Genomic DNA, 22,323 nt, shown 5'->3' with positions numbered 1-22,323 from the left:
TGGGAGCCAATCAAAAAGCGTAAACAATTGGGAGATCCCAACCTACATATATACGTACACACACAACAACAATCAATCAGAAACACCCAAGACTTGTTCATACAGTTCGTTGTGTGAGGCACAAAAAGTAAACAGTGGACATTTAGCTAGAGACTCAGCCCAGGTTGTTTTTTAGGTTAATTTGTATGCATCATCCTCCTAGCCCTATTGTTTTTATACAAAAGTTAACCACATACAAATGTGAGAAATTGGGCTGTTGGGCTCGTCACTGAATTCCTGATTTTGTGGTTGACTTGTAATGTATAGCCTAGGCCTAGCCTATAGTATAGGCCTAGTTAGTAGTAGGCCTAGCCTAAGGCCTATATAGACCTATGGCCTAGCTAGGCTAGGCCTATAGGCCCTAGCCTAGTAGGCCTAGGCCTAAGTAAGTAGTGAAAATTAAACAACAACTAGGTAGGCCTAGCCTCTAGGCTAGTAAGTCTAACTAAGACCTACCTAGGCCTAGTTCTAGTGTAGGGGGCCCAGCTAGGCCTGGCCCTACTAGCCTATAAATAGGCCCTAGCTAGCCTATATAGGCTCTAGAGATAGCAGCCTATCTATAGTATAGTAGTATAGCCTAGCCCTCTCTATAGGGCCTAGACCTAGCCCAGGATACTAGGCTAGCCCATCTAGCTATCTCGGGATCTAGTCAAGTCGCCCCATCGCAAAGGCACCCCATCGCAAAGTCGCTCCAAAACAAAGTCGCCCCAAAACAAAGTCGCCCAGCACAGTGGCCCCATCGCAAAGTCGCCCCATCAGTTTTATTTTCGGTATGAAGCGCCGTCGCTAGTAGGCCTAGTACGCTGTTTAAATCATATAGGTTGCGTTTGATATCGATCGCGTTGTTTCTTTGGTCGCACTATTGTCCTATACATTATAATGTTTATCCTATTTATATACATAATTTGTGTTCTAATTTTTATTTTACAGGTTTTAATGGAGTAATGTGCTTTTTGAAAATCCTTTAAAATATAGTTCCCTGTTTTGAAAGTTTCTAAAAAGATTACCACTGATTTAAAGTTTCGAAAATGTTAATTTAATATGATTTTAAAATTAGTTACCAAAGGCACAATACCAAAATTAGATATTTTAATTATCATCCAATATGACACCTATTCATTTAAAAGGGTGGGGATTAGTTTGTATGAGGAGACCAAAATTAGATACAGTATTTTATTATATTTGATACAATTTGGATATGTTGTAGAATAGATATCACTGAATCCAAAAAGTATTTGCTCCATTTTTTTTTTTCATATGCAAGGGGGGTTGGCAGTCATTTCAAAATGGCTGCCATTTTGGACAAAATTGTTTAAAATATTGTACGTTTATGACATTAAATGATGTTATCGAGATAGAAATTCAATCATAAAAGTAACAATAAATATTCAAATAATATTTCAGATTATTTTTGCAACTGAACAAGCCAAAATGGCCGCTATTATGCCTAAAATGGCTGCCATTTTATCCAATATGGCCACCATTTTATCTGAAATGGCCACATATATCAATCAAATATTTAAAAAAAAATTTATTTACATATATTTGGTAAAAATGTGATATGTTGTAGAATAGACATCACTGAATCCAAAAAGTATTTGCTCCATGTTTTTTTTTCATACTCAAAGGGGGTTGGCAGTCATTTAAAAATGGCCGCCATTTTGGATAAAATGGTTTAAAATATTGTAAGTTTATAAGACTTAAAAGATGTTATCGAGATAGAAATTGAATCATACTTTCGGTACTGATTTTAACCACCTGATGTAACCCTGTTTACTAATTAATTTAAGTTAGATAATTAGTTATTGGCGATTAAAACGAATTTAGGTTCAACGATTTGCCGCAAATAGGGGTGTTTTCCGATCGTGGTATACACTGTCTAATGGATGTCCATCTTGAAAAATACCCGCCACAAAAATGCAAGGAGGCTTCGCATTTTCCTATCTCCTCCTACGATAATTGTTTTTAACTAGATGGTACGCTCGCTTCGCTCGCGTACCATCTAGGTCGTGCCCACAGATGGTTCTCGAATACATAATAATTTCAGCGTTAAAGAACTGGCGATTTCAAATGTACGTACCGCAAGACAATAATACATGTCGTTTACAGGAACGAATAAATAGACACTGTGATTTATGTACTCAACTAAAATTAGCACCCTGGGAATTACTTCCGAAAGAGAAACTTGTCACAAAATGAGACACATTGTTTAAGTCAAATTTAAACAAACTTAATTTGTGTTTTGTATGTAACATTAGGGTTGAGGGATGGGGAAGAGGATAGGTGCAAAGAAGAACAATTTTTTAAATATATTCTTTATCCATTTAGTAACGAAATTTTAATTGTTTTCATGTTTTACAAATAATATTAAAAGTACCAATAAATGTTCTAATAATATTTCACATCATTTGTGCAACTAAACAAGCTAAAATGGCTGCCATTATGCCCAAAATGGTTGCCATTTTATTCTATATTTTATCTAAAATGGTCACATAACAATCACATTTTTTTTTCAATCTTTTTTTAAACTTTTATTTACATATATTTTGTAAAAATGTGATATGTTGTAGAATAGATATCACTGAATCTAAAAAGTATATTTGCTCCATTTTTTTTTCATAGGCAAGGGGGGGTTGGCAGATATTTCAAAATGGCCACCATTTTTGACAATTTTTTAAAAAAGATACTATGGAGATAGAAATTCAATTATTTAAGTAACAATAAATGTTCAAATAATATTGCACATCATTTGTGTAACAGAACAGGCCAAAATGGCTGACATTTCAACCAAAATGGCCACCATTTTATCCAATATGGCCACCATTATTATCTGAAATGGTTTTGGCTTTTCTTCTTGATTAAATTCATATAACACTAGTATCAACATAACAACATAATAATATTTGTGTTTAATTATGTTACTTATTTGTCGTCACTTTCGTCATCACTATCACTGTTTGAATTGGATTTAGACAACATGGTCGTATGTTGTTACAGTTATTCTCGTCTGTTTCGCAGTTACACATCTCGGTATATTGTAGATTGTTTTTCTTGCACGTGTATGCATTATGGGAACGTGTATTTATTAAACATGAACACCGTATTAGCTCCACAGCTGCTTCTGGAGCAACCCGCTTCTCGGATAATACTGGTCTTAGTTTGCCGTTCTCTATAAACCAGCCTAATTGGCATGGACCGGGACTTATTGGGTCAATAGTGACATCTTGATTCTAGGTGGCACTTTTCCACACCTTTCCACATTATTTGGCAGTGTTTTGAACCGTTTCCATCTCAGGGTTGATGAATCTTTTAGTTCCTAGAAGACTGCACAGAAACAGAAACCTTCACATTGAAAGTTTGACTATTAAAGCTTCTATCTAGGATTAGACTTGCCCCAAGTCTGTATTATCTTTTTTTTTTTATTTATTTGTTTTTATTTCGACTGCGATTTTTGTCTGAAAATATCAAGTAGTATACGTATGAAACGCCATATGTGCCAAAATATTTATCTTTTTACTAATATTAAGACAAAACTCCGTCTGGAACCCAGACTAATCTATGATGTGAGGAGGTGACTTCATATACTGTACATCTTAAAAGCTGTTTTTTTTCCCTGTGACCCATAATATCATATCCAGTGATAGCATGGAAACCTGGTAGTCCGGCTGCCTTTTCTGGTCCAAGGTGATAGTATATTGGTTGAAGAGCAATTCTTTTTCTTGTTTCAGCTGTGCCTGTTAAAATTACAGTATTTTCCCATAACTGTTGTAGGCGCCTTAAGATCCCTCATGGCATCTACACCAGGAAATGAAGTTGACGCAAGGTACCGACTGGTTTGTTTTAAGTGACTTAAAACAAACCAGTGGGTACCTTGCGTCAACTTCATTTCCTGGTGTAGATGCCATGAGGGATCATTAGTATATCTGCCTCTTCTTGGGTTCTCACAGGTGTTGTTAGGGAATGTTCAAGTGTTTGTGTTCACATCACATCATAAATTGTGAGCAGATGTTTTGTCTTGTTGCTTGAAACACACCGACTGGTTTGTTTTAATTTTAAGGCGCCTATAATTCTAATTTATTTTAATTTAAATGTATCTGTACTGTTAAATGACATATGCCGAATAATATTATTATCTTGAACTATGTTTACAAATTGTCATTTCTGAAGGCCTAGACCTGTAAAATAAAAAATATTTCTTACAAAAAACGCTGCTCGACATTTTAAAATTAATTAAAATTAATTCTTTCTTCAGATATATTTATGATAAATTAATAAAAAGATGTCCTTTAATCCCAAAAATACATACAAATCAAAGATAGTTCTTTAATTATGAATCACATGCCCATTTAAAAATGGTCAATTTTGAACTTTAATGTTCTGTGTGTGTGACCTCAACGCATGCAAACATGAAATCACATCAAGTTTGGGGGTGGACTTACACCCGAGGATCCAAAAATGCAGATCGTCAAAAACAGCGGACTTTACCATTTTCGGTACGTTGGTTTTTACCACCACCACCACACGAGCCATACGATGTGTGTTGCGACGTGTACATTGTTGCGCACCACCACCACACGAGCCATACGATGTGTGTTGCGACGTGTACATTGTTGCGCACCACCACCACACGAGCCTTACGATGTGTGTTGCGACGTGTACATTGTTGCGCACCACCACCACACGAGCCTTACGATGTGTGTTGCGACGTGTACATTGTTGCGCACCACCACCACACGAGCCTTACGATGTGTGTTGCGACGTGTACATTGTTGCGCACCACCACCACACGAGCCTTACGATGTGTGTTGCGACGTGTACATTGTTGCGCACCACCACCACACGAGCCTTACGATGTGTGTTGCGACGTGTACATTGTTGCGCACCACCACCACACGAGCCTTACGATGTGTGTTGCGACGTGTACATTGTTGCGCACCACCACCACACGAGCCTTACGATGTGTGTTGCGACGTGTACATTGTTGCGCACCACCACCACACGAGCCTTACGATGTGTGTTGCGACGTGTACATTGTTGCGCACCACCACCACACGAGCCTTACGATTTGTGTTGCGACGTGTACATTGTTGCGCACCACCACCACACGAGCCTTACGATGTGTGTTGCGACGTGTACATTGTTGCGCACCACCACCACACGAGCCATACGATGTGTGTTGCGACGTGTACATTGTTGCCTCGCATATACACGAGGAGTAGAGAGTCGGAAAATTAAACTTACAGTTTGTGTCATTTATGGTAGAATATCTTATTTTAAACGTCAATTGAACAAGAATTTATCAAGCAGAAAAGCAAGAATGCAATGTTTGTTAGATAGAAATGTACCAAAGAAATTTAATAAGCTGGTTTATGGCAGCCGATACCAAATAGGGGTTTTCCGTTTTGGCGACAATAAAATAAAATAACTTTACGGTCTAGCCTAGTTAGTAGTATTCCTCAAAAATAAATTAGATATTTGTTTCATATTGCCTTAAATACCCATACACTAGTCATTCAAGTAAAATGTGGGAACACACATCCAGTTTTCACTATGGTTAAGATACTTCAAAGTTTTAGCAAAATCAGAGAAGATAGCACATTTGATTTAGCATGGAATGACCCATAATCCCTAATTTTTGCTTCACATTTTATATGAAAAAATTAACAATTACACAATTGTTTTTCAGTCAAAATGAGTCTCCTGAATGTCCTAAGCAAATCCTTATGGAGACAGACTTCATCACCTTTTATTAATCGTGCAGCATCCATAATCTATTCCAAGCAACTAAAAAGCACTTTTACACTTGAAAGAGAGGTAAATAGCAGTTTTAATCATTAAATGTATTATAGAAATTTATATCAAAAGGTGAGTTATAAATAAATCCACCAGGGACGTCACCAGCTTTTTTTATTAGGGGGTTTACATCCCTATTTAGGCCAAACATTCCCCACTTGGGTTCAGAGAACAGGTGATCTAAAGAAAGTTCACAACGTCCTGGAAGTTTGGTTGCAGACAAGCTACCACGAATGAGCAATATCAACAACAATAATTCAAACAACAACTTAAATGGTAAAGAGTGGAACAAAAGGTAGACCAAAGGTTTGGCTGCAGGTCAGGGACCAGGCTGGGAAAGGCAGTAAGTAAGATTCATTGAATAGCAAACCTAACATTGAAATCATCTATTACATCATAAAATGTTGCTTTCCTCTAGATTCCAGATTTTGTAGTAGGAACATTGGAAACTGTAGTTGGTACACAGAACATTAGCACATCGCTACCTGTTAGGGAGCAACATGGACGAGATGAATCACATCATGTGTTAGTACAGTATATTATAAACAACAGTAGTGAATCACATCATGTGTTAGTACAGTATATTATAAACAACAGTAGTGAATCACATCATGTGTTAGTACAGTATATTATAAACAACAGTAGTGAATCACATCATGTGTTAGTACAGTATATTATAAACAACAGTAGTGAATCACATCATGTGTTAGTACAGTATATTATAAACAACAGTAGTGAATCACATCATGTGTTAGTACAGTATATTATAAACAACAGTAGTGAATCACATCATGTGTTAGTACAGTATATTATAAACAACAGTAGTGAATCACATCATGTGTTAGTACAGTATATTATACACAACAGTAGTGAATCACATCATGTGTTAGTACAGTATATTATACACAACAGTAGTGAATCACATCATGTGTTAGTACAGTATATTATACACAACAGTAGTGAATCACATCATGTGTTAGTACAGTATATTATACACAACAGTAGTGAATCACATCATGTGTTAGTACAGTATATTATAAACAACAGTAGTGAATCACATCATGTGTTATAGTACAGTATATTATAAACAACAGTAGTGAATCACATCATGTGTTAGTACAGTATATTATACACAACAGTAGTGAATCACATCATGTGTTATAGTACAGTATATTATAAACAACAGTAGTGAATCACATCATGTGTTAGTACAGTATATTATACACAACAGTAGTGAATCACATCATGTGTTAGTACAGTATATTATAAACAACAGTAGTGAATCACATCATGTGTTAGTACAGTATATTATAAACAACAGTAGTGAATTACATCATGTGTTAGTACAGTATATTATAAACAACAGTAGTGAATCACATCATGTGTTAGTACAGTATATTATAAACAACAGTAGTGAATCACATCATGTGTTAGTACAGTATATTATACACAACAGTAGTGAATCACATCATGTGTTAGTACAGTATATTATAAACAACAGTATAGTGAATCACATCATGTGTTAGTACAGTATATTATAAACAACAGTAGTGAATTACATCATGTGTTAGTACAGTATATTATAAACAACAGTAGTGAATCACATCATGTGTTAGTACAGTATATTATAAACAACAGTAGTGAATCACATCATGTGTTAGTACAGTATATTATACACAACAGTAGTGAATCACATCATGTGTTAGTACAGTATATTATAAACAACAGTATAGTGAATCACATCATGTGTTAGTACAGTATATTATAAACAACAGTAGTGAATCACATCATGTGTTAGTACAGTATATTATAAACAACAGTAGTGAATCACATCATGTGTTAGTACAGTATATTATAAACAACAGTAGTGAATCACATCATGTGTTAGTACAGTATATTATAAACAACAGTAGTGAATCACATCATGTGTTAGTACAGTATATTATAAACAACAGTAGTGAATCACATCATGTTTTAGTACAGTATATTATAAACAACAGTAGTGAATTACATCATGTGTTAGTACAGTATATTATAAACAACAGTAGTGAATCACATCATGTGTTAGTACAGTATATTATAAACAACAGTAGTGAATCACATCATGTGTTAGTACAGTATATTATATACAACAGTAGTGAATCACATCATGTGTTAGTACAGTATATTATAAACAACAGTGAATCACATCATGTGTTAGTACAGTATATTATAAACAACAGTAGTGAATCACATCATGTGTTAGTACAGTATATTATAAACAACAGTAGTGAATCACATCATGTGTTAGTACAGTATATTATACACAACAGTAGTGAATCACATCATGTGTTAGTACAGTATATTATAAACAACAGTAGTGAATCACATCATGTGTTAGTACAGTATATTATAAACAACAGTAGTGAATCACATCATGTGTTAGTACAGTATATTATAAACAACAGTAGTGAATCACATCATGTGTTAGTACAGTATATTATAAACAACAGTAGTGAATCACATCATGTGTTAGTACAGTATATTATAAACAACAGTAGTGAATCACATCATGTGTTAGTACAGTATATTATAAACAACAGTAGTGAATCACATCATGTGTTAGTACAGTATATTATAAACAACAGTAGTGAATCACATCATGTGTTAGTACAGTATATTATAAACAACAGTAGTGAATCACATCATGTGTTAGTACAGTATATTATAAACAACAGTAGTGAATCACATCATGTGTTAGTACAGTATATTATAAACAACAGTAGTGAATCACATCATGTGTTAGTACAGTATATTATAAACAACAGTAGTGAATCACATCATGTGTTAGTACAGTATATTATAAACAACAGTGAATCACATCATGTGTTAGTACAGTATATTATAAACAACAGTAGTGAATCACATCATGTGTTAGTACAGTATATTATAAACAACAGTAGTGAATCACATCATGTGTTAGTACAGTATATTATAAACAACAGTAGTGAATCACATCATGTGTTAGTACAGTATATTATAAACAACAGTAGTGAATCACATCATGTGAATAGTACAGTATATTATAAACAACAGTAGTGAATCACATCATGTGTTAGTACAGTATATTATAAACAACAGTAGTGAATCACATCATGTGTTAGTACAGTATATTATAAACAACAGTAGTGAATCACATCATGTGAATAGTACAGTATATTATAAACAACAGTAGTGAATCACATCATGTGTTAGTACAGTATATTATAAACAACAGTAGTGAATCACATCATGTGAATAGTACAGTATATTATAAACAACAGTAGTGAATCACATCATGTGTTAGTACAGTATATTATAAACAACAGTAGTGAATCACATCATATGTTAGTACAGTATATTATAAACAACAGTAGTGAATCACATCATGTGAATAGTACAGTATATTATAAACAACAGTAGTGAATCACATCATGTGTTAGTACAGTATATTATAAACAACAGTAGTGAATCACATCATGTGTTAGTACAGTATAATTATAAACAACAGTAGTGAATTACATCATGTGTTAGTACAGTATATTATAAACAACAGTAGTGAATCACATCATGTGTTAGTACAGTATATTATAAACAACAGTAGTGAATTACATCATGTGTTAGTACAGTATATTATAAACAACAGTAGTGAATCACATCATGTGTTAGTACAGTATATTATAAACAACAGTAGTGAATTACATCATGTGTTAGTACAGTATATTATAAACAACAGTAGTGAATCACATCATGTGTTAGTACAGTATATTATAAACAACAGTAGTGAATCACATCATGTGTTAGTACAGTATATTATAAACAACAGTAGTGAATCATATCATGTGTTAGTACAGTATATTATAAACAACAGTAGTGAATCACATCATGTGTTAGTACAGTATATTATAAACAACAGTAGTGAATCACATCATGTGTTAGTACAGTATATTATAAACAACAGTAGTGAATCACATCATGTGTTAGTACAGTATATTATAAACAACAGTAGAACCCCTATTAGGGGGGCACCTTCAAGACCCAACACATTGTCCGCTTAATAGGGGGTGTCTATATATTATATATATAATTATTTGGCGACTATAGTATAATTTTTAGAAAAGTTTGTTTTTCTATAATTAATATAATATTGTGTTTATGTTCTAGTTGTACACCACCAGATGTTGTTGTATGGCCAGAATCTACAGAGCAAGTCAGTCAGATTGCTAAGGTTTGTTATGACAACAACATTCCAATGATTCCATTTGGCACAGGTACTGGACTGGAAGGTGGTGCTGTTGGTTACAAAGTATGTAACATAATTGTATTAAGTTATTAAACCTCCCAGAACCAAACTTTTCTTCCGAAAAATGTTTGTCCGAGCCAGACGCAACAATACAATAATTTACATTTAGAATCTACAGAATATAAAAGCTACAGTACTTTACATTTTGTAATTCTAGCAAACTTAAAATTATGTTTAGCAGCTGGTATCATAATACAGGAACCTTATTTTTATGATCCAATATTGGTGGAATTAAATTATTTTACTTACATATGTAGCCTTTAATATAGACTATACCAAACTATTTAAACAAATCATCTTTTTAGAATTTAAAAGACACTGAAAATTATTTCTGTTCAAATTTGAGATTTTACCCATTATGCCTGCGGGAAGGTCACCATGAACCTACATTTTTTACTAGTAAAGATATTTAAAGATATATTTAATATAAATATACTTATAAATGAATATCTCTCAACTCAATTCCTTCAATTCAAACAAAGTAACTTAATGTTTGTACCCACACAAAGCTTGCTGGCTTTAAACTTGATCAAGTACCTTATTTTTAAATCACATTTTCTCATAAAGTATGAATACAATTGTATGATGTACTCATAAATACATGATAAATGTCACTATTTAAGAAGTCATTTGTCTTATAACGGTTGCTTTACAATAAATGAGTAAACATTGCATCAACCTTCTTCATGACCTTCATATATACACTCGGCAGCAAAGTTGATTGATTCTTTTTGATATTCTAAATAGAAGAGTCTTGAATACCTTGTATGTATGCATCTCTAGTCTAGAATAATCCGACGTCTTTGAAATTTCCATACAATAACTATAGTGTGCATCAAAACCACTGGTCAGAACCATTGGGAATGATACAAAATGATTGTTCCCTGCACAGGGTGGTGTGACAATAGATTTGACCAAGATGGATGAAATTGTTGAGCTGAATGTGGATGATTTTGATGTTACTGTTCGGCCAGGTGTAACTCGTGAAACTCTCAACAACTATATAAAAGATCAAGGTCTTTGGTTTCCAATTGGTATGTTTTCATTTCATTTTCATTTCATTTCACCTAGTACTAGAATGCTCTTTTAATGTAAATGAAATGATAACTGTACCCCTGATAACCACATCCCTGATAACCACATCGCTGATAACCACGTCCCTGATAACCGCATCCCTGATAACTACACCCCTGATAAATGCACCCCTGATAACTGCACCCCTGATAACTGCACCCCTGATAACCGCATCCCTGGTTACCACACTATGCTCATGTACTTTCTGGCTTTGTCTATTTTCATTTTTTAGATCCTGGTGCACATGCTTCTGTATGTGGAATGTGTGCAACAAGCGCATCAGGGACCAACGCAGTAAGATATGGTACAATGCGTGAAAATGTCATGAACCTTGAGGTTGTGTTAGCAGATGGTAGTATTCTGCATACAGCTGGTCCTGGTAAAAGATCCAGGTAAAAGAACTGATAACCGCACCCCTGATAACCGCACCTCTGATAACTGCACCCCTGATATCTGCCCCCCTGATAACCACATCCCTGGTTTTAAACTATTTTAATCTCCTAAATCCTTCTCAATTTTAATACCTAGTCATTTTTACACCGTGTTTCATAACTTTTTGTGCAATTATGTGTGTGTATATAATATATTATATTGTATATCTATTTATTATTGTACTAATAATTGTCAATCTTCAAGAAGAATTTCTGTTGTTATTTTATGATGATGATGGACAAATAAAGCATTTCAGTATTCAGTATTCAGGTAGTATTTCCAAAATTTCAATAATAATACTGTATACAGTATGTAGCAGAGTAACACCGCCGAGCTTAAAACAAACTTGTGTAGTGTCCGTAAAAATTTTCTTTTCATACCCATTTTATTAACCAAAGAATGACATGGGTTGCGTGCATTTACACTGAAAAATACCAACCTGTAAAAATGTTCTAGATTAATTAAAATACTGCTCTCTCGCACATCGAGAGACGCATTAGTAACAGTCTGCTCATTATACCACGTGCAATTATTTTAATGGCAATAACTAAGTCTACTTGAATTAAAATGAATAACAAATAATAACCATACGTTTTATTTTATAATAAGTGAACAAACAAAATAAGTATTTTTCTCATTGGATGTAATTTAATACTATAGTGAGCGAATACAGCAACCAACCACAACTGTTTACACCGCGAACAGGCAAGTACACAGTTCGTCCTTGGTTGGCTTGATGCTGAATACATTCCACTTACTTACCCGGGTTGTTCAGTGACCCAGATAACTTTTTGCGTCATTTACACTGGTCTACATGAACCCGATTTCTGCAACCCCTGTACAACTCGGGGTACACAATTGGGATCATCTATGCATTTTTGCAGGAATTGTAAAAGGGGTATTAAATAATACTTACCTTTACTATTACGCAGTGGCTATGTCTACACCTAGGCGTAGGTGCAAGCCACATGCTATATCTACGCCTATTGAGACGATCAGGCCTCCGACTCTCGAAATCCATAAAAAAAACATCCCTCTAGGAAAATGTTGAGAAATGATGATGACACTGTTAATATATTGTATAAGACCTTTATTCATTTTAAAAGTTTTGTATCTTCTGTTGGATCTCAATTTAAAAATAACTGTTGTTTTCATGAGTGAGTGGCCGAGCGGTTAAGACAGTGGAACCGTAATTACGTAGCCATAACATCGGCAGGTGTTCGAGGCTCACTCACTCCATGGTTCTGGTGGTAGAACAAGTCTTCTCGGATAAGGATTATAAACCGTAGGTCCAGTGTACACATCTAGCTCGTGTGCACTTTAAAGAACCTAGTACATCTTTCGAGATGAGTAGGGGGTTACCCCGGTGTACTAGTACATCACAGCCACTGATCATAACTGGGCCCTCTGGGAGACCAGTCTTTGACTGAAGAGGTTACCCAGTATAAATATATATTTCAATCAATCAGTTCATGTACATTTCATGCATGAGGCCAAACTAGATAGCCAGATCATTTTTGCATGATTGTAAAATAAACCATTCATTTTTTTTAGAAAAACCTCAGCAGGCTATAACCTCACCAATTTGTTTGTTGGTTCAGAAGGAACGCTGGGAATTATTACCCAGGCAACAGTTCGTCTGTATGGCATTCCAGAAAGTGTAAGTGCTCGTATTATAAAGTACAACCAGATGCTATTATAATTGTATTATTTTTTTCATATACACTATTATATTTTGGTTTATAAACTTTAAATTTATACTAAATTTATATTAGGCAGTACTTGATCCATCCTATCCTTCAATATTTTCCCAAGAGTCATACAAGGTGATTTTGGACCACAGAAATGACCATATTCTCTTAAAAAACTACTATGTTTTAGATCTTAAATAATAAATTTAAATAATATTTTAATCTTTTTTTTGCGTTCATTACAAGTGACATCACATGTAAAACTGTTTCTATTGTTAATTTATTCTTTTCATTCTTTTCATGTCATACAGTGCCCACATGCTGTGTATAATACAAGGACTCATTCAGTTAATATAAAAAAAAACAATTTTTTCTCATGATGATAAGTATTCATAAACAAATTTATTGCAGCCGTAGTTTTAATAGCAGAATGTAAAGCAGGTTGGTCCAGGACAATTTTACAGGCTTAGGGAGTTAATGAAGCATAATTTTCAAATTTAGTATAAGCCTTCTCAGTACAAATTCTGGTTATGTTGATAATCCATACAAAATGTATTTATGTGAAAATAAGAAAACAAAAAAATGTGCTAAATTCTCTTTAATAATATAGGTATTTTTATATTATTATTATTATACTCCATTTTATCAGATGATGTCCGCAGTGTGTTCTTTTGAAACCGTCAAATCAGCAGTGGACACTGTGATGCAGGTGATGCAGTGTGGGATACCTATGGCTAGGATTGGTAACATTACATTATCACTATTTAATACAACCTCTGTGATTTAACATTTTATTCTTTATTTAAAGAAGCAACTACTAATAAAAAGTAAAAGAGCCTTATTTACAACTTTAATTCTAAACATTTTGTTTTTAGTACACATACATATAGCCAGGATGCAGTACACATTTTGCGCAAAATAAGTAAAGGAAAATTTATTTTTGGTTTTAATTTTAATCATTATAACACAATTCCAATTGACACAAAACGTGAATTGGTTTTCCCTCTAATATATAGGTATTTGTGTGTGTTATAGGTACAGTATTTGCGTGTGTAGTCATAGTCATAGTCATATATACTTTATTGTCCATTTAAAAAACAGAAATGTGATTTGAAAACTGGCAAAATACAAAAATATAAAATACAATTTACAAGAACACACACAAAAAGTTAAGAGGCTAAAAATTGTTAAAATTAGATAAAAATTATCAGTTACATTTTACCTTTGTACTCTGGAGTTATATAAGTGTATAGCATTAGGTACAAACGAGCACCTAAACCGTTTTGTTTTGGTATTAAGTGCACGTAGTCTTATGCCAGAATTCATGAGAGCAAATTGTTTGTGTATAGGCCAAAATTTAAATGTGCTGTAACAAAATTTGCCCAAGATGGGGATTTTTTTTTTCTGAGATTCTATATGGTATACTCTATCAGAAAAACCAAAAAAAATCCCTTTATTTTTTTCCCACAAATGTGTATATAAACTGTTCTGCACCCAGGCTAATAATAACAAATTATGATGTGTCCAATTCTGAGTTTTTTTGTGAAATCTATATCCTTTGCATTGTTTGTAGAATTTTTAGATGATGTTATGATTGATGCCTGCAACAGATTCAGCAATCTTTCACATAAGGTGTCACCAACACTGTTTCTTGAATTCCATGGGGCTCAAGATGCTATCAAAGCTCAAGTGGAACTTGTAGGTAAGGCATTCTAGGTTGAAAACTCCTTAAATAATTATATAGGTATATACTGAACTAAGTATATTTAAATGTTTCTTGCTATTTTTAGAGGAGCTAGCTCAAATGAATGGTGGATCAGATTTTTATTGGGCTGAAAAGCAAGAAGACCGCAATAAGTTGTGGAAGGCCAGGCATAACTGTTGGTACGCTACTCTTGCTCTACGACCTGGAACCAAGGTAAAACTGAACTAGCAAGCCACTGTGCAGTTATTTTGGCTGCATTTATTTCTAGCCTAGTGTCTTTAATTGTATAATCCCTACAGGCTATCACACTATTTTTATTTGTGCAGTTGTCAATCAATCTTTATTTTGCATCATGACCCATATGCTAATTTAAATGTTGAATGTACAACACAGAAGCAATGCCTGAAAGAAAAAACATCCAAAGATAAACTGCTGAATGAAAAAGTTACTAAGAATTCTCTATTTGGCTCTTTTATGTTAATCATAGCAGTTGGCGAAATCCACATTAAATGTTTTGTTTTATACTGAGTACTTTATAAATGTTCTTGTTTTGATGGTAGGGTTATGCTACTGATGTGTGTGTCCCAATATCGAAACTTCCAGAGATTATAGTTGCAACTAAAGAAGATATTCTGAAATCATCAATTGTGGGTAAGCATACAACTAATTAATTTGCAAAGCAACATTTATATTTAGTCTGATGTCCCCAATTTTCATAAATCCACATGATTAATATACAGTAATTGTACTACTATTAGTACCAAATAATGGATGTTTATTGAATGTGGAGAATATCTTATTGAAAGATTGACTGTTCCATTTAACAAGACGGAGTCAACAGTCAGACTTTAAATAGATGGCTTTAAAACCTATTGTTCTTAAGTAAACTTTTATTCAATTAATCTGCCACTTCAATTGAATATCAAAGCCTAGGCCATGTAAAATTGCGACACACTACAGTTTTATTGTCAGTTGTGCATTCAGCGTGTCATACAAACATTTCAAAACGTTTACAAAAACTTGAATTTGCACTATAGTCAAACAAACCTCTATAGATTTCATTCTATTGCCATAAGTAAATAATAGAATTTCTTCAGTATTAATAATTATGATAATGATATTATGTCAGATGATGACGTGCAGAAACAGGGTTTGTGAAAAAAATAAGATTTAAATGAGTTTAAATTAATTTGAAGATTAGCACACAGAAAGAAGTGAATGTTTTCAACAGTAAGGTGCTTTACAAAAAATGGATAGCTGAGTGTGAGGAAACACTTGGTTGAACAATTCCAGACTGTTTGATTTGTTTGTAATCGTTAAATCGAAAATAACTTGTACCAATACTTGGTATACTTTTGTTATAAGAAAAAATTGAAAGAGTATACAGTAAATAATATTTTGGACAAATTGTATTAATAATGAATTTGTTGATTTGAATCAAGGTACTATTGTTGGTCATGTTGGTGATGGCAACTTCCATTGCTTTATCACAGTTGACCCAGACAACCCCGAAGAGTTGCCAGTAATAAAAGAAGTGGCAGAAAGAATGGCCAGGTAGTCTGACACCCAATTAGTTTCATGATATGACTAACTTGTGTATCCAATACATATTGAGCAAGTTAAGAACATAACATTATTTCCATAATAAAATCAGACTTAAATTGTTAAAATCATGGCTTTGTTAATTTTGAATTTGTTTTAAATGAATGAAATCTATGTGTCATTGCTTGCTCTATGTTTGTTTACCAAAGTCAGATCATGTGATACTTTAGTCAGTTTAATATTAGTTACTGTATAAGCAATTTTTATATTTAGGTACAATGATAGGTCATGTGGGTGATGGAAATTTCCATACTGCATTGCTCTTTGACCCTAGTCTCCCTGAGGAATTTAAACAAGTTCAAGTTATTTCAACAAATGTGAACAGGTTCGTTGCGAACATCATATTAACAACTTAACTTTGTTGCCTCCTATTTTTAGTAGCAAGCATGCATTTTTTAGTTTTTTTGACAAAATCATTTAATCATCATTTCAATAAAGTATCTCATAAATTACTTCACTAGATATGTAACATTTATGAACATCATAAATAAAGCAGTATAAATGACGAACATTCAGTATAAATACATCAGCCAACTGTAATCACATTTCTTATCAGACTTCAATTCAGGGTTTTCAGAACAAAAACAGTAGAATCACATCAGTTCCAGCAAAGAATTTTAAAACTATTTTACTTTACAGTAGTATGTGAATGATGAATGTTATGAGTGGAATGGGTACAAATAATGGCATGAGGTGAATGATGAATGTTATGAGTGGAATGGGTACAAAATGGCATGAGGTGAATGATGAATGTTATGAGTGGAATGGGTACAAATAATGGCATGAGGTGAATGATGAATGTTATGAGTGGAATGGGTACAAATAATGGCATGAGGTGAATAATGAATGTTATGAGTGGAATGGGTACAAATAATGGCATGAGGTGAATGATGAGTGGAATGGGTACAAAATGGCATGAGGTGAATGATGAATGTTATGAGTGGAATGGGTACAAATAATGGCATGAGGTGAATGATGAATGTTATGAGTGGAATGGGTACAAATAATGGCATGAGGTGAATGATGAATGTTATGAGTGGAATGGGTACAAATAATGGCATGAGGTGAATGATGAATGTTATGAGTGGAATGGGTACAAATAATGGCATGAGGTGAATGATGAATGTTATGAGTGGCATGGGTACAAATAATGGCATGAGGTGAATGATGAATGTTATGAGTGGAATGGGTACAAATAATGGCATGAGGTGAATGATGAATGTTATTAGTGGAATGGGTACAAATAATGGCATGAGGTGAATGATGAATGTTATGAGTGGAATGGGTACAAATAATGGCATGAGGTGAATGTTATGAGTGGCATGGGTACAAATAATGGCATGAGGTGAATGATGAATGTTATGAGTGGAATGGGTACAAATAATGGCATGAGGTGAATAATGAATGTTATGAGTGGAATGGGTACAAATAATGGCATGAGGTGAATGATGAATGTTATGAGTGGAATGGGTACAAATAATGGCATGAGGTGAATGATGAATGTTATGAGTGGAATGGGTACAAATAATGGCATGAGGTGAATGATGAATGTTATGAGTGGAATGGGTACAAATAATGGCATGAGGTGAATGATGAATGTTATGAGTGGAATGGGTACAAATAATGGCATGAGGTGAATGATGAATGTTATGAGTGGAATGGGTACAAATAATGGCATGAGGTGAATGATGAATGTTATGAGTGGAATGGGTACAAATAATGGCATGAGGTGAATAATGAGTGGAATGGGTACAAATAATGGCATGAGGTGAATGATGAATGTTATGAGTGGAATGGGTACAAATAATGGCATGAGGTGAATGATGAATGTTATGAGTGGAATGGGTACAAAATGGCATGAGGTGAATGATGAATGTTATGAGTGGAATGGGTACAAATAATGGCATGAGGTGAATGATGAATGTTATGAGTGGAATGGGTACAAATAATGGCATGAGGTGAATGATGAATGTTATGAGTGGAATGGGTACAAATAATGGCATGAGGTGAATGATGAATGTTATGAGGTGAATGATGAATGTTATGAGTGGAATGGGTACAAATAATGGCATGAGGTGATGATGAATGTTATGAGTGGAATGGGTACAAATAATGGCATGAGGTGAATGATGAATGTTATGAGTGGAATGGGTACAAATAATGGCATGAGGTGAATAATGAATGTTATGAGTGGAATGGGTACAAATAATGGCATGAGGTGAATAATGAATGTTATGAGTGGAATGGGTACAAATAATGGCATGAGGTGAATAATGAATGTTATGAGTGGAATGGGTACAAATAATGGCATGAGGTGAATGATGAATGTTATGAGTGGAATGGGTACAAATAATGGCATGAGGTGAATGATGAATGTTATGAGTGGAATGGGTACAAATAATGGCATGAGGTGAATGATGAATGTTATGAGTGGAATGGGTACAAATAATGGCATGAGGTGAATAATGAATGTTATGAGTGGAATGGGTACAAATAATGGCATGAGGTGAATGATGAATGTTATGAGTGGAATGGGTACAAATAATGGCATGAGGTGAATGATGAATGTTATGAGTGGAATGGGTACAAATAATGGCATGAGGTGAATGATGAATGTTATGAGTGGAATGGGTACCAATAATGGCATGAGGTGAATGATGAATGTTATGAGTGGAATGGGTACAAATAATGGCATGAGGTGAATGATGAATGTTATGAGTGGAATGGGTACAAATAATGGCATGAGGTGAATGATGAATGTTATGAGTGGAATGGGTACAAATAATGGCATGAGGTGAATGATGAATGTTATGAGTGGAATGGGTACAAATAATGGCATGAGGTGAATGATGAATGTTATGAGTGGAATGGGTACAAAATAATGGCATGAGGTGAATAATGAATGTTATGAGTGGAATGGGTACAAATAATGGCATGAGGTGAATGATGAATTGAATTGAGTTTATTAGGAAAATCATCATACAAAAATTACTGACATGATAAATACATTTATAAAAGATTTTCTAGGATAGCCCAAAAACCTTATTAGCTTATTTCCATTGGGATCCTTCAATTCATTTACCAAATGACAGTACCATCCTATTTTCCTAACAAAACCCAGGGTTTCAGTTACAACAAAATTACCAACTTTGGAATTGACGTAAATGTTTTGTGGGTCTGTTTTAATCTATAGGCGGGCTATTGCAGTAGGTGGAACATGTACTGGTGAGCATGGAATTGGTCTTGGTAAGAGAGATCTTTTGGTTAAAGAAGTAGGTGATGGAGCAATGACAGTGATGAAGCAATTGAAGAATACCCTGGATCCTAAGGGGCTAATGAACCCCGGAAAGGTTTTTAAATAGATATTCCAGCTTTAAATTACTGTAGATTTCACGGGTTTGAAAAAAACATATCTTGGATCGACATATTTATGACCTAGATTGAGTCTGATCTATAAACAAACATTCTATCGTAACAAATATATAATACAAATTCTCCAATAAATGAACTGCATTAAGATGTAGGATTACAATTTTCAATCAGATCATCATTACCTGAAAACCGAACGTTATGGCTAAAATCATTTCTATAATTAAGGCAAACAGAATGATAAATAAGTAAACTTGAGTGACTACTCCTTAATTATGAACAAACTTTTAAAGATATATTGTCCACTTGAAAAACATTTTTTTAAACTTTAATTGAATATGCCATTTTAATGTCACAAATTAAATTTTTTTTAAATGCAATTTAAACCAATGGATTTTTTGTTGAATTTAACCTTTTGTTCTGTCATTTTGAGCTTGAGAGATGACCCAAATGTGTATGGCACAGGATTTGACTTACTTCTTAGAGTTTATACACTTATTGAATGCTAAATCAGGGTTGGCCCTAAGCGAGGCCAAATCGTAAATCAGTCATGTACATTTCTATCTCTTTTTTGCTGCAATTTTTATTTAAATTGAGCCTGTTTGGTTGTCATTTTCAAATTTCAATATCACAAACCCTGTGCCATACACATTTTATGCTTGCCATTTTTTTAAGGATTCTGTCTATTATGTCCAATATTATTCAATAAGCACACTAATTGCACAAAAAGCACATTTTTTGGGCTATAATTGGGGTGACTGGTATATGGGGTGTTAATAGTGCTGAATTAATTGTTATTATATTTAAATGAACTACTGAATAGAATTTAATTTATGGTTTTAAAATATTCATAATCATACTAAGAAAAAGTTAGATCAAAACTAATTATAATCCATTTATGAATATGAATACAGTACTGTAAATTGAAAATAAATGTAGGAAAGAAAACAAATTATTTGGTTTTCTCAAATCATGAAATGTATTATTTTTATATCACTTTGGGTTTATTGTATATTCATAATAAAGAGTAATAAATTATAGTTTCCATAATTGTCTTTATTTTCAGTAATCTGGTCACTATGTTGAACGATAAACATCCTTGTTTACTTCCGTAGAAAAAAAAAAGTATTATATTTGACTTATAAAATATATTGCAGAATATATATACTTAATATATCTGAGAGTCTCAGTCAATATGTGTTAATGACAGTATCAAACATTTTTCATATTATTCCTTCTATATCTATAGTAATTGATTTAAAAAAAAATTATCATTGCCATTTTGAATGATGATGAATTATTATTAACTAATATCTTTATTTATTATATTGATTGAAGTTGAACAACATACTCTTGTTACTACGAATATTGGTGTAGGCCTATGCATGCTATTTAAGCTTGGTTCCCACTAGAACGTAACGCAAGGACATAAACGCAACGCAAGCGTTTTAACCAATGACAAGCGAAGTTATAGACAGTTAGCAATCACAAGCGAATAATGCCATCGCTTGTGATTGGTCAATTCACTTGCGTTAGGTTACGTCCTTGTGTTGCGTCGCTAGTGGGAACCACGCTTTAGGTTTATTTTCAGCAAAAGAGTATATATGGAGGTGATCATTGTTTTTGTAAATAAAAATCAACACCAGCTAATGTAGAAACAGTCAACAGCTACTGTAGTTACTATCGCCAGCTGATGTAGAAACGGTTAACAGCTAATGTAGTTACTATCGCCAGCTGATGTAGAAACGGTCAACAGCTACTGTAGTTACTATCGCCCTGATGTAGAAACGGTCAACAGCTACTGTAGTTACTATCGCCAGCTGATGTAGAAACGGTCAACAGCTACTGTTGGTACTATCGCCAGCTGATGTAGAAACGGTCAACAGCTAATGTAGTTACTATCGCCAGCTAATGTAGAAAATATATATTTTACAAACCTATGTGTAAACAGGGAAGAGTTAAATTACATGTAATTTAACTCTTCCCTGGTCTAAATCATGTGCAAATGCATCTCTTTACTTAGCTATCTCGTAAACGAGGGACCACTTTTCATAATCGACCAAATCCAGTAACGACCACCTCTATTGAACGACCACCATCTCTCTGTTAAGAGACCACTTCTCAAAATCGAACACCTCTCGTAAGTGATCACCCCCCTCTCATAAGGGATCGCTTCTAATAATCGATCATCTCTCGTAAGCGTCTGACCACCTTTTTTAACGACCACACCTCTCATAAGGGACCGCCTCTCATAATCGATCACCTCTCGTAAGCGACCACCTTTCTTAATGACCACA

The 22,323-nt window shown here is 33.9% G+C and overlaps 1 protein-coding gene across 2 annotated transcripts; it reads left to right on the top strand.

Moving 5' to 3' along the window:
* Window positions 1–18: 18 nt before the first annotated feature.
* On the top strand, window positions 19–21,049 carry LOC140057292 (probable D-lactate dehydrogenase, mitochondrial). Of its 2 annotated transcripts, none has more exons than XM_072102884.1 (13): window positions 19–163; window positions 5,726–5,853; window positions 6,251–6,357; window positions 10,015–10,156; window positions 11,046–11,187; window positions 11,460–11,619; window positions 13,214–13,319; window positions 14,000–14,093; window positions 14,924–15,052; window positions 15,141–15,268; window positions 15,616–15,706; window positions 16,871–16,982; window positions 19,851–21,049. In XM_072102884.1, the coding sequence occupies exons 2-13, from the start codon at window positions 5,731–5,733 to the stop codon at window positions 20,017–20,019; spliced, it is 1,503 nt and encodes a 500-aa protein (XP_071958985.1). In that variant the 5' UTR covers window positions 19–163; window positions 5,726–5,730; the 3' UTR covers window positions 20,020–21,049. The 2 variants fall into 2 exon arrangements, with proteins under 2 accessions (XP_071958985.1, XP_071958984.1); XM_072102883.1 differs by lacking the exon at window positions 16,871–16,982 and adding an exon at window positions 16,498–16,609 and having other exon boundaries at window positions 21–163.
* The last annotated feature ends 1,274 nt before the right edge of the window (window positions 21,050–22,323 follow it).

The sequence above is a fragment of the Antedon mediterranea genome, chromosome 8 (genome assembly GCF_964355755.1).
Source record: "Antedon mediterranea chromosome 8, ecAntMedi1.1, whole genome shotgun sequence".
In the NCBI taxonomy this organism is placed as follows: Eukaryota; Metazoa; Echinodermata; class Crinoidea; order Comatulida; family Antedonidae; genus Antedon; species Antedon mediterranea.
Note: the sequence above shows the minus strand (reverse complement) of the source record. Positions and strands in the feature narration are given on the sequence as shown.